The 13,530-nt window shown below is 44.8% G+C and overlaps 1 protein-coding gene across 2 annotated transcripts in view; it reads left to right on the plus strand.

The window, feature by feature from the left end:
• Window positions 1-13,530, plus strand: part of ARHGAP17 (Rho GTPase activating protein 17) — a 57,273-nt gene that overhangs the window by 20,682 nt on the left and 23,061 nt on the right. For both annotated transcript variants that reach the window (XM_075284082.1, XM_075284083.1), the window contains exon 2: window positions 8,247-8,286. In XM_075284082.1, coding sequence (XP_075140183.1) covers window positions 8,247-8,286 — 40 coding nt within the window. The remainder of the gene's footprint in view (window positions 1-8,246; window positions 8,287-13,530) is intronic.

Raw genomic sequence — 13,530 nt, forward strand, 5'->3', positions numbered from 1 at the left:
CAATCGGCTCTGCTACGTGTAGGCACAATCCAGGTCATTCCTAGAATTAGGCGCAATCGCCTGACACATTGTACACGTAGTGCCGACATCATCTTATCATCCAGCCTAATGTCTCTGAGAACTAATGGACCCCTTGGAGGAAGCGCAGATCCAACAAGGCTTTATTTATACATTACCAGGAGGAATCACAGAGGAACGACACATTGCAGAGTCAAAATCAATAACAAAAAAAACTCGAGAATTCTTGTTTCATGGGGAATACAAGTATTTCCGACAATGGACGTGACGGATCCCCTTCTAATACACTTCTGTATTCCCGCTACAGGCTGAGCTATTGTAATGCTGGTGTCTGCCGCACTGTCACAGATTTGTCACCTCTTCTGCTTTCACACGCCGCACAAGAAAGAGGAAGCGATTCTCCTGACATGTGCAGATTATTTTTAACTCGTCTTTCTATTGTACCGTTATTGGGGCTTTTGCGTCGTCTTCACATCATTTGCATTACACACGGTGGACGGGTTTTCCCAGGCGTGAACGCTGTATTACAGCACATGTGCTGTGTGTATATAAAATATGTTGTATACTGTAACGGGGGGGCAGCAGATCCTATTTCGTAGTCATTGTACCAATTGTGTTTAGGATTTGTTACCCCAGTCATGTGCCGCTGACATTCGCTGGGTTTTCTGCGTTCCTCCCTCTGTAATGACTGTCGCTCTCTTCTGCAGGACGCCATGTCTTCCAACAAATAGTCCTGTCATCTCTGTATCCAGTTGCAATATGGTGTCAAGCTTTAAGGGGGTCTATAGCCCCTTTAACTGGTCTGGTCCCTCTTTTAATGAAGTTTTTCTATTTTTGCCTCTGCGTTTCGGCAGCTATAGCGTACATTGAACACGCGGAATCGACAACCGTGATCATGAGTCCGGCATATCTGAATGAGGATCATCTGGCGGCTCATCTGGAGCATGGCGTTATATTGCCCCCTCCCCCTGATTGAGGGGTGCAGCAGGTCTTAATCATTTCGATGGGAACTACCGAAGACAGACAAGACGTTCTTATATTTTCCAGACTTTCTTATTTAAAAGGAGAAAATCTGAAGCCTTGCCATACCGAGATACCACCCAGATTGGCATTGCTGCAGTCTATGGGCATGGGTAATGGCGGTCATAACCCATGAACTTGGCAAATATGGATTGGGTAATGTTGGCCTCTGTATTTATGGAGGACGGTCGCCATGTTTGCAGCCAGGAGCTGCGGCCTAGTCTGGGGTATGAAGCCTGGCTCAATTACTCCACCTCTTGTGTCAACACATACATGATAACTGGAGCTGCCAGGGCATGAATAGTGACGCTGCGCCTGGTGATACATAGAGGTAGATGCATTACCCTGCAGGTACTGAGGAGGGAGCTGTTGGCATCGCTGGCACTTCTGCACCATGCTGGTCTCAATAACACATTGCCTAGTAACTGCAGACCAACCCTTCTTTTTGCCAGAGTCGGCGCCCCACCTGTCCTCAGGTTATCTGTGGTATTGCAGCCCAACTTTATTCACATCACTGGAGCTGAACTGCATTACCAGATACAACCTGTAGTAAGGTGTGGCGCTGTTTTTGGAAGCAAGCAACCATGTGTTTGTAACTCTGTACAAATATTTATTATGTATAGTCGGGTGGGACTTAAGTGTCTTCACAAGCTATGTACGGAGTGTCCTCTAAGACGTGCAGAGCCGTTCACACAAATTCTTCATCTTAATTCCTTTCAGATGACATCACTGGACATGATGTCATTTCAGGGAACACCAAGGTTGGCGCCGACCACAAAGGGGCTGAGAGTACCAGGAAGAAACTGTGTCCCCTGACCATAGTTGGAGGTTGGACCTCTCCATCGATATGGGGGAGGGTGCGACGATTCAGGACTTCCTTTTCTTGTGCTCAGTTGACGTCCCCCACTAGTAAGAAGGCTTTACCCCCTATCACTATATACAGAGGAGAAGTCGTCTTCTTGAAACGACCTCTTTAATTTTGCCCCTTAAAGGAACACTCCAGGGTGGAGCATGACTGAGGGTTTGGCCCCGCCTCCTTTAGGTGACCGGCGATGGCTCTTTATGGCCTCTGGAAGCTTCTTGAGCCCGTGCGATGATTTCCCCAGCGCTGACTGTCCTGCCTCCTGATGGTTTCCGCCTCTCATTATTGCTATCATTTTCCATTGTGATATAAATTTTTAAAAAGGATTTCTAAGCCATTAGAACAAGCAGGACGTCCATTAAGGAGCCGCGTCAGTATCCAAAATAGATTCGGGGGCACATTTGGGAGAAATTGTTTCCTTGGCAGTTCTTGGTCTGGGATAACGCGGCCATCGGTATCTAGAACATTGCAGATCTGTGCAAAATCCCGACCATTGCTACCAAGTGCAACCAATATGTAAGCACTTTGCTAACTAGAAAGGGTTAAATATGGGAGTCCTGAGACACTGGAACGAGCCCTGCAGCGGTGCACCACCTCTGAATGTGAATGTTTCTAGTCACTGACACCAAGAAGACGTCTTGACTATTACAAAGAACAAAACTCGCTTTAAAGGGATTGTATACGATTAAAAAAAACATGGCTGCCGCCCATGGCTCGTGCCTATTATCGCCATTCAGCTGCATCGATGTGAATGGGACGGAGCTGCAATGCCACACGCAACCTGTGGACAATTGTGGCGCTGTTTTCAAAGAAAGCCGCCATGTTTGTCCAACCATGCAAATACAAAAATGGCACCTCTGATCCCGGTGGCAGCGATTACTGAGCCGAGATTACGGCGCCACCACCGCTGAAATGATTCATTGTCAGAGTAAGATGTGTAAGTGGATTATGGGATTATATCAAGGGAAGGAATCTCAGGCATTAGAGGCGGCGAAGGGAAACCGCACAATTTTCACTTTTCAGTAAGTAGGCCTCATCGCTAACCACATACAGTTATGGCGGCCGTATAGACAACCATTGGGTGTGATGTCGCGGTCTGACCATGCAATATTAAAGGAATTTTCCTAGTGGCCTTAATATTGGTCATCTATATCCAATTGATGGGACACAGCGCCTCCTATTCTGTAGTGGCTGCGCTTTGTACTACACCTAGCTCTGCCCTATTCTCTTGGATGGAGTTGCAGTACCACACACGGCCACTATAAAATGTACGGCGCTGTACCTTCAAACCACTCATGGGTCGCCCTCTCCTAAGAGTCAGCCAGGCACATTAAAGTCCCTAAAAATCCCTTTAAGAAAAGTGTCAACCTCAATCCCTATTGCTGCGGCCTCTCCTCGAGTTACCTAGCACAGTATGTTGTATAGTGGCCATGTCTGGTATTGCAGCTCGGTCTCATTCATGTGACCGACTCTGCGATAAGAAGCCATGATGGTAGGAAGGTGTCTAGGCTTTCTGTTACGGGTGGGGGGTGGCGTTTTGTCTCTACACCCACCGATGTAGATGGCCGAATTGTTGCCAGTTTTTGCACACAATAGACTTGACATAACCCCAGCCCAAGTCTTTGGGAAACCTCTGAAGCCGGGTGACTAAAAGTCAGCGGAAGGGAAAGCCGTCTACTTCCTCCAAGTCCGGGCTGTGGCCTCCGTCTTGGGGGTTTTGTCATGTCCTTTGTACGGGAGCAGAAAATGTTCACGACTTTAAACAGGAAGTGAAAAATAAAACAATCCGACCCTCCGACACTTAAGGAATTTCTACTTGAGTCTGGAGGCCGTGTCATGCGAGTCTTTTACCTCTCACACCACGGCTTTCTCTATCTGGGGTTCTTATTTCTTCCTTGTCTGGTATTTTTACTTCTATTTTTGCTTTTCCTTGTCGCTCCCAGTTCAGGTGACCCGCTGGTGACAGCCGTTTGTTAAAATTACTGCGAGCTCCTGGAAGAACCGGTCTCTGCGTCTTGAGCGAACTTAGATCGGTTCCCCCGCACCCTTCTGTCCTCAGGAAATGGCCAAGGTCATAGCCGAGTGTCGGCGTCCGTTTCCTATCGGTCCTTAGGATTCTGTCTGCAGAGAATAATGAAGAAGATAAATTAATGGGTTGGGAAGGGAAAAAAGTGCGGAGAGGAGACGTGCGACCGAGTCTACGGAATACGGGGATTGGAGGAGCTTAGTCCTGGTTTCAGGTCTAGATGTCTTCGTCTTAGTCCTTCTTGGTGCTATGAGCCTATAGTCGTACCAGGTACTGCCGACAGGGTCTGGATTTGTTATGGGGGCCCAGTAATTGGTTTTATTTGGTGCGACTGTCTTTTGGCTACCCCTGTTATGGGGGCGGTATGGCTGGCTATGTATTAGGCGATCAGTGTTATTTTGGAACAATATGGCTGGTCATGGCCATGCCCTACAAAGCCAGGCACACCGCACCCACAATGGTATGCCTGGCTTTGTAGGACGTGGCGGTCCACCTAACTATGGGGTGGGGGGTGGTAGGACGGTACTCCTGGCTCCATTATAGGGGGCTATCAGACTCACTGTTATGGAGTCACTGTGGTCGTCTGTATTAGGGGCAATGTGTTGTATAATGGGGATATCATATATGGCAGCCTCGCTTCTCCATGATGTCCCATTCTCTATAAGGTAATGGATGACATGAGATCTCTATAAACCTCCACCATTAGGGGGTCTGCCATGTGCTAGTGCCAAGTCTTCTGTGCCATCTTCTTACTCCTAAGGATCGGTCCTTGCGGTAATCTCAGGGGTCTGCCTTGTCTTATAGAATAACTTTCCTCCCTCCATTTTTGGCAGGCCCTCTCTTATCCTTTTGCCGCTCTTGGACTCGAGTCTCCTTGTTACATTACTTAAGATTTCTGCAAACGTTTATAACATAATGTCTCCTTATCTCGTCCTGTGCACGATAAGGAATGCTCGGCTCAGTAACAATGTATCAAGATGCCATAAAGGAGGCAGGTTCATGTGTATGTTATGTAGATACATTGTGTCATGTGTGTATGGATGTAAATATTACCCTGCACACGCAAAGCTCGTGGTGTCGGCCCCTTTTTCCCTCTTTGGCTGATAATTTTGTGGTTTTGTTGCAATGTTGCACTTGGGTTAAGGAAACAAAATCTACAATTTCAAAGAGGGGTTTCAAGAGTTCTCTATAGGTGAGCTATCCTTAGTATATGTGATCTCTGAGGGTCTGACATCCTCCCCCCCCCCTTTCCCCCCCCAGGACCCCCACAGATTAGATGGTTGTAGGGCTGCAGCATTCAAGGGGATCTTTACTGGTTTCAGTGTACACAGCGCCAATCCTATTGTAGAGGCTGGGCTCAGTATTGCAGCTCAGCCTCATTCACTTGAATGGGTCAGAGCTGTTGCTAGATCATGAAAAGAAACTGATGGGACCACCACTGATCACCTAGATTGGTACCTCTTGGGTTATAACTACAACTCCCAGCATGCATACTGGCTCTGCTGTTCTGGGAACTCCCATGGAAGTGAATGGAGCATGCTGGGAGTTGTAGTTTCACAGCAGCTGGAGAGCCAAAGGTTCCCTACCCCTGGGTTATGGGAATACAGTCTTATACAGCCTCCCTAAGAAGGTCATTACTGGTGAATATGAGGCCGCTGTAAAACTTTATAGACCTCCAACCCCCCATGACCTGAGCGATATTTAACGCTTGAGGTGCAAAGGGCAATAGGGCAAAGAGATTAGTGTAAGTATCTGTGTGCGGAAGACGATGGACTCTTCTAGTCCGAGGAACACCAAACAGAGAAAACGCAGAAGAATCCCAACCTGTTATCTCCTCATTGCCTTCAGTCTGTTCAGCCTCTTATTGCCCTGGCGGATTGATACCCCCATACACACAGACCATTTTGTGGGTCTTCCGCCTCAAAATCCTCTCCAAAAACATCCGCTTGAAACCCGCAGCAGAAAAGTGAGACAGGGCCCTCCTGAGCGGCCTCCTATACATTGGGGTTGGTCAAATAAGGCCACACATCGCAACGTACCCGCCGATACCGCAGCAAGATCAAGTATAAGACACCTGGAAAGCAATGGAAGTCAGATTAGGGTCTGTTTTTGGAGATTGTTTTGACATGAAATTCTTCTCCAAATTCCTCCGTCTGAACAGGTTTCTACCTGAGTGTAAACACGACGAGCCCCATTGACTGACAGACAGAGATCTTGTACGCGGTGCGGAGCGGACCCTTATACTAGACCATATTACAATGTATTGCACTCAGGACGTTGCGTTTTTGTTCTCTCCTCCCTGAGGTTTAGGTCGCCGGCCTGTGATGGTTTCCACAGTCGGGTCACAGACCTGGAATAGGTTACAGGTTTCCAGTATAAGGCGGGTGGAGGAAGGAGAAATGTTTTACTACTGAGTCATGTAACATGGGGGAGGGCAGGCGCTCCTTCACTACCAGTGACTACACTTGGCACATGTCAGGCTTTATACCATGTAAACATCTGCAGAAGACTCCATAGACTTCACTGCTACTGTATACTATGTGCCTATCGCTGCATATGCAATTTTCTTAAAGGGGAAGCAAAAAGAGGGGCAAGGCGCATGTACAGAGCCGTACAATATATCCTGCTGTACTCTGCATGGTGTATTGCTCCAAGGGGCAAGCACTATAGGGGCTATAGGCACTATATACAACCCAGAACATCTTATTTATTGCTGAGGCCTCCTCACTTCTTACCAAGCATAGCGCCATACCTTGTACAATGGTTGTGCTTGGTATTTCAGCTCAGCCCTTTCCTTTGAATGGGACTGAGCTGCGGCGTGGTCATGTGACTGATGTGCGTGATGTCACTGGCTCAGTATGGCAAATAGGCCTTAGAGAGGTGTCAGCCAGCAGCTATTCCTCCCGATTCCCCCATACACATGAACACCCGGCTTGGATGAGTCTGCTGTTATCTTTAAGACAGCTTATCAATGGCAGATGGACAGGATTCTCACTGCCAATCTGGTGTTTGAAGATGCATGGTGCCCTGCAGCCTCTTCACTGAACACCAAGCCTAGCTGTTCATTGTATAGCGGCTTTGCTTGGTATCACATCTCATGCAATTGTCTTGAATGGGACTGAGCTGCAGAAGCGCCTGCAATGCTGCAAACAGCTGATATGTGGGGTTTTGGGTGTTGACACCCCGCTGATCTTCAATTGATAACCGATCCTAAATCTAGATCCTCCATTAAAGCCCAGAAGTCGCTCCGTACACTTACATGTCTGAAGTAGGGCAAGTTAGGATAAGATTGTTCATAAGGATAAGATGTCATTGTGTAGGTGCCGTCCAGCCAGGAGACAGCCGTGTTTGTCATCCATCCTCCTTGTGTACTAAGGATGGGGCCTGGACTTGTCCCAGGAGGCTCCTGCTAAATGCCATAGATTCCTCCATTGTTTCCTTCTGTTGTTCAGCAGAAGGGATCTAGGCCGGAGCCGAGCACGAGGGCCGCTCCCGCGTCACACCTGAGAGGGTCACCAGACGCCCTCTGTTGTGTTCTAGTGAAAAGTTTTTTGACCTGGCTCATCCATAATAAATACACGGCGGAAACCCAATACCTGTATGTGTGCAAAACACTGTACAGGGCGCAGGCCTGCTCTACAGCGCCCCCTCTGTCCGGAAACCTGCTCTAGGGACCACTAAACCTGATAGGCCGGTACAGTCACAATCCTGTCACCAAACATGTCAGATGGGAAGATATTTCATACTCTGTTGTGATTTATGAGCAAGGAGTAAACCTATAGAAATACCGTAACGTCTTGTGCACTTTGCACCTTTAAAGAAGGCCGAGAGAACTTATATATGGAGGAGCCTTAGGATAGGTCATTGGTATGACGAGCGGGGGTCCACCAATCACGAAAGAGTCATGAGTCACATGGTACATCAGCAGATCGCCTGCAATACCACCGATCCCATACTGATGACTTATCGCAAGGATATACGTCGGTGGAATATAAGTTCAGAATACCCCTTTAATGTATTGAGGTTGCCTATGTTCTCTATATCCCAGTATGGCCAGACCGTGCACTGGGCACTATATATAGGATTCATTCCCCTCCCCCCGTGTGGTATACATGGCGAGCTGGATACCAGGCCGCACTTCACATATAGATATTTGTTGGTGTCTGCGTGTGCTGCCACATGGACTGCTTGTTATTCTCATCACATAAACATTTATATTGTATATAGCGTCTTGTTGAACATACGGCGCTCCGATCTCTATCCTGCTGACGCCGTTCTTGGATATATTCATCCTGATCTATTTTCTCTTATTTTTTTCAGAGCGGAAAAGACAGAAGTTTTAAGCGATGACCTTCTCAATGTAAGTAACCTGATGTAATGTCACACACTGCCAACACCTCCACGCTTCTAGCCAAGGGAATTGCCTTTATAGCAGTTACCTAGGACTACGGTGAGAGCAGCTGCAGGGATGTCGCCTTCCCCTTACCTGAGTGCTGGGTATGTGAATACGGCAGGACAGGCGACATCTTGATCTTCAGAAGTTCACGACGACTTTGATACACTAACGTGTTTGCGATACGGGTGCTGAGAATTGTACCCCGACCCCGACTCGCCACAAGAACAAAAGGGCATTTCTTTAAAGGGATTCTACCATTAAAATCACATTTATTTTGTCTTGATCACACGTAGGAATAGCCTTAAGAAAGACTACTCTTCTCCTTCTTTTAGATGTCTCCTCCGCGCCACCGTTAGGTAGAAATTTTCATCGGTATGCAAATGAATTCTCTCGCAGCACTGGGGGCGGTCCTCAGCGCTCAAACAGCACTGGGGGTGTCCCTAATGCTGCGAGAGAACTCTCAAGCGCCGCCTCCATCTTCTTCAGGAACTGCTTCTCTGTGCGTCTTCTTCCGGAGCTGGGTCCAAACTTCTAGGCCTCGGGCAGAGCCGACTGCGCATGCCCACAGGCCACAAGAAAAATGGCCGCTTACTTACTGGGTAAGCGGCCATTTTTCTTGTGGCTGCAGGTATGCGCAGAACTCATTTGCATACAGATGAAAACCCGGATTTCTACCGAACGGTAGCGCGGATAAGACATCTAAAGGTAGGAGAAGAATAGTCCTAAGGCTATTCCTACATGTGAACGAGAATAAAATGTGATTTTAATGGTAGAATCCCTTTCATTTTCCCTGCACATGATCGATCTTGTTGCCTTTAGCAGTCCAACTCTTTTACATGGCTGTTCTATAAACTGAGTCTAAAAAGCAATGAGGTTAAGTTCATTTACATTAAAGGGGGCCCCCCAAAAAATATATTTTTCTTTGGGAACCTACCTAGGGCTCCACTAATATTGGATCAGAGGCGTCCATAAACAACATAGTCCATAAGACAAGCCTAAAGCGAGGGCCGTGTCCTGGCTGCGGCCTGTAATGCAGTATCTGGTTCTTTGCACCTTTTTATGTCAGTACAGTTTTGGCTCCGGCCATGTTTTTCTGCACAAGCCTCTATCCCCATGTTGTTTTTGGGCAGCTTTTCCACTGAACTCTTTCCAGAGTGGTGACAAACAGGAGCTGGGAGAAAAGAACAATCGGCTGGCTTTCCTACAATTCAAGCAGCAGGCAGGGTGTGGGACTGTCCCGGCTGAATCATCGGCACCGTTTGGCTGGTGTCACTATTGTTTACAACCTGCTTTTCTCTAATTTTCTGGTACATTCTTTTTTCTGCTGGTCTTTTCATGCTTCTTTAGTTTGGTTTTAATAGATCCCCTGATAGTGATGCTGCTGCCTTATGTAAGGGCCATTATTTTTTCCTAAAGGCTGAAGTGGATACCAAAAGAGAAAAGAAGTATTGTAAAAATACCTCTATTCTCCACCTGACTGTCGTTCCCCCCCCCCCCCCCATATAAATGTCACTACTGTCAACCATTCAGGTTAAACAACTCATTTAATATTCTTGTTACCTTGGGGGAGATTTTCTCCGCTCCCTGTTAATAATTCACTTTGTCTAAATTGCAAATAGGAGGCGATAAAAGCTACAATTAGTGACAAGAACTCTGGCTAAGTTCACACGTGAAAAAAGCTAGCTGATTTTGTCACTGATTTTTAAGCCTCGCTTTTTTTTGGACGCTGTTTTTTGCATTGGACGCTGTTTTTGACGCTTTTTCGGTCGCTGTTTTTTTGAAGCTTTTTTTTTCCCCAGCCCATTTTTTAACTAGCCAGTCCACTGGGCATGGCCAAAACCAACCCCTTTTTGTCTGTAGGCGCCATTTTAGCACACATCTCCAACTGAGCAGAGCTCACTGCTACTTCATAGCAAGCTGCTATCTTTGATATCAAAAAATAAAATTTCCTAGAGAGAAGGGAGCCCAATGAATGCTGCTGTATCCAGATGTGCTGTGCTGTGATGAGTACTGTCACAAAATGGCTGCAGGAAGCAGCCAACACCCATGGCCACTCCTCTGGGATGTCACTTCCAAAAGTGTGATAAAAAACAGCTAGCTGTTTCAGTCGCTGTTTTTGCCAAAACAGCTGCAAAAAAAAGCGACCAAAAACCGCTAGCTGTTTTTTCAGCGCCCAATAGACTCCAATTCATTTTTTCAGGCGGAAAACGCCTGAAGAAAGGTCATGTCGCTTCTTTTTCTGCTAGCAAAAAAAGCTAGCAATAAAAAAAGCTAGCAGAAAAAAAAAGCTAGCAATTCACATAGGGCTCCATTTTATGGAGGCTGATTTGGCCGCGAAATCAGCTGTCAAAATCAGCGTCCATGTCCCCGTGTGAACTAGCCCTTAGGACACAATGGCTCAGGAAACAGGTAGTAGCATCTCATGGCCATTCAATAGCCAAGCCTGAAAAATTGCTATAATTCTTTCCCCTGTGAACCATATTATAACTCCTATAGTACTGCACCTATGTGCAAGAATATAACTACTATAATACTGCCCCCTATATACAAGAATATAACTACTATAATACTGCTCCTATGTACAAGAATATAACTACTATAATACTACTCCTATGTACAAGAATATAACTACTATAATACTGCTCCTATGTACAAGAATATAACTACTATAATACTGCTCCTATGTACAAGAATATAACTACTATAATACTGCTCCTATGTACAAGAATATAACTACTATAATACTACTCCTATGTATAAGAATATAAGTACTATAATACTACTCCTATGTATAAGAATATAACTACTATAATACTGCTCCTATGTACAAGAATATAACTACTACAATAATACTACCTCCTATGTACAAGAATATAACTACTATAATACTGCTCCTATGTACAAGAATATAACTACTATAATACTGCTCCTATGTACAAGAATATAACTACAATAATACTACCTCCTATGTACAAGAATATAACTACTATAATACTGCTCCTATGTACAAGAATATAACTACTATAATACTGCTCCTATGTACAAGAATATAATACTGCCCCCTATATACAAGAATATAACTACTATAATACTGCTCCTATGTACAAGAATATAACTACTATAATACTACTCCTATGTACAAGAATATAACTACTATAATACTGCCTCCTATATACAAGAATATAACTACTATAATACTACTCCTATGTACAAGAATATAATTACTATAATACTGCTCCTATGTACAAGAATATAACTACTATAATACTGCCCCTATGTACAAGAATATAATACTGCCCCCTATATACAAGAATATAACTACTATAATACTGCCCCTATGTACAAGAATATAACTACTATAATACTACTCCTATGTACAAGAATATAACTACTATAATACTGCTCCTATGTACAAGAATATAACTACTATAATACTACCTCCTATGTACAAGAATATAACTACTATAATATTGCTCCTATGTACAAGAATATAACTACTATAATACTGCTCCTACCATGGAGAAAAACATGAATGTCAGATGTATTTTTCAGTCTGGCTGATGTTTCTCTCTATGATGTAGCGGCTCCCACATTAGGCCACATTCCCGGCCTGAGAACCTGGTACAGCTTGTTACCTTGCAGACGTAGATAAGACTTCACTGAGCAGTTGCTGCTGCTTTACAAGAAGGAGACGGCTTAGTTAAAGGGGTTGGCCACTTTCAGACCAATATTGACAAACAAATGTACAATAAAAATATATACAATTTTCCAATATACTTTCTGTATCCGTTCCTCACAGTTTTCTAGATCTCTGCTTGCTGTCATTCATTCTGTTACTTCTAGTGGATAAAAGTCTGACCATGGTCATGTGATGGACACACAGGTGCACTGCTGCTTACCAGGCAGATGTCTGATTACTGTGCTGTGATTATAACGAGCGGCACCTGTGTGCTCATCACATGACCATGGACCGTATATCACATGACCATGGACCGTATATCACATGACCATGGACCATATATCACAAGACCACGGTCAGACTTTTATCCACTAGAAGTAACAGAATGAATGACAGCAAGCAGAGATCTAGAAAACTGTGAGGAACTGATACAGAAAGTATATTGGAAAATTGTATATATTTTTATTGTACATTTGTTTGTCAATATTGGTCTGAAAGTGCCAACCCCTTTAAGAAGTACCAAACTCCATCAACCAAAGTGTACAAAAGTAGTTATCAGCTCAGAACCTTCCTATAAACTCTTCTGGGACATAACTGATATAGTAACATGCCATGCTGGTGCAGTCACTGTGTACATATATTACATTACTTATCCTGTATTATACTCCAGAGCTGCGCTCACTATTCTGCTGGTGCAGTCACTGTGTACATACATTACATTACTTATCCTGTATTATACTCCAGAGCTGCACTCACTATTCTGCTGGTGCAGTCACTGTGTACATACATTACATTACTTATCCTGTATTATACTCCAGAGCTGCACTCACTATTCTGCTGGTGCAGTCACTGTGTACATACATTACATTACTTATCCTGTATTATACTCCAGAGCTGCGCTCACTATTCTGCTGGTGCAGTCACTGTGTGCATATATTACATTACTTATCCTGTATTATACTCCAGAGCTGCGCTCACTATTCTGCTGGTGCAGTCACTGTGTACATACATTACATTACTTATCCTGTATTATACTCCAGAGCTGCACTCACTATTCTGCTGGTGCAGTCACTGTGTACATGCATTACATTACTTATCCTGTATTATACTCCAGAGCTGCGCTCACTATTCTGCTGGTACAGTCACTGTGTACATACATTACATTACTTATCCTGTATTATACTGCAGAGCTGCGCTCACTATTCTGCTGGTACAGTCACTGTGTACATACATTACTTATCCTGTATTATACTCCAGAGCTGCGCTCACTATTCTGCTGGTGCAGTCACTGTGTACATACATTACATTACTTATCCTGTATTATACTGCAGAGCTGCGCTCACTATTCTGCTGGTACAGTCACTGTGTACATAAATTACATTACTTATCCTGTATTATACACCAGAGCTGCGCTCACTATTCTGCTGGTGCAGTCACTGTGTACATACATTACATTACTTATCCTGTATTATACTCCAGAGCTGCGCTCACTATTCTGCTGGTACAGTCACTGTGTACATAAATTACAT

This window comes from Leptodactylus fuscus, chromosome 8, assembly GCF_031893055.1.
Source record: "Leptodactylus fuscus isolate aLepFus1 chromosome 8, aLepFus1.hap2, whole genome shotgun sequence".
Classification (NCBI taxonomy): Eukaryota; Metazoa; Chordata; class Amphibia; order Anura; family Leptodactylidae; genus Leptodactylus; species Leptodactylus fuscus.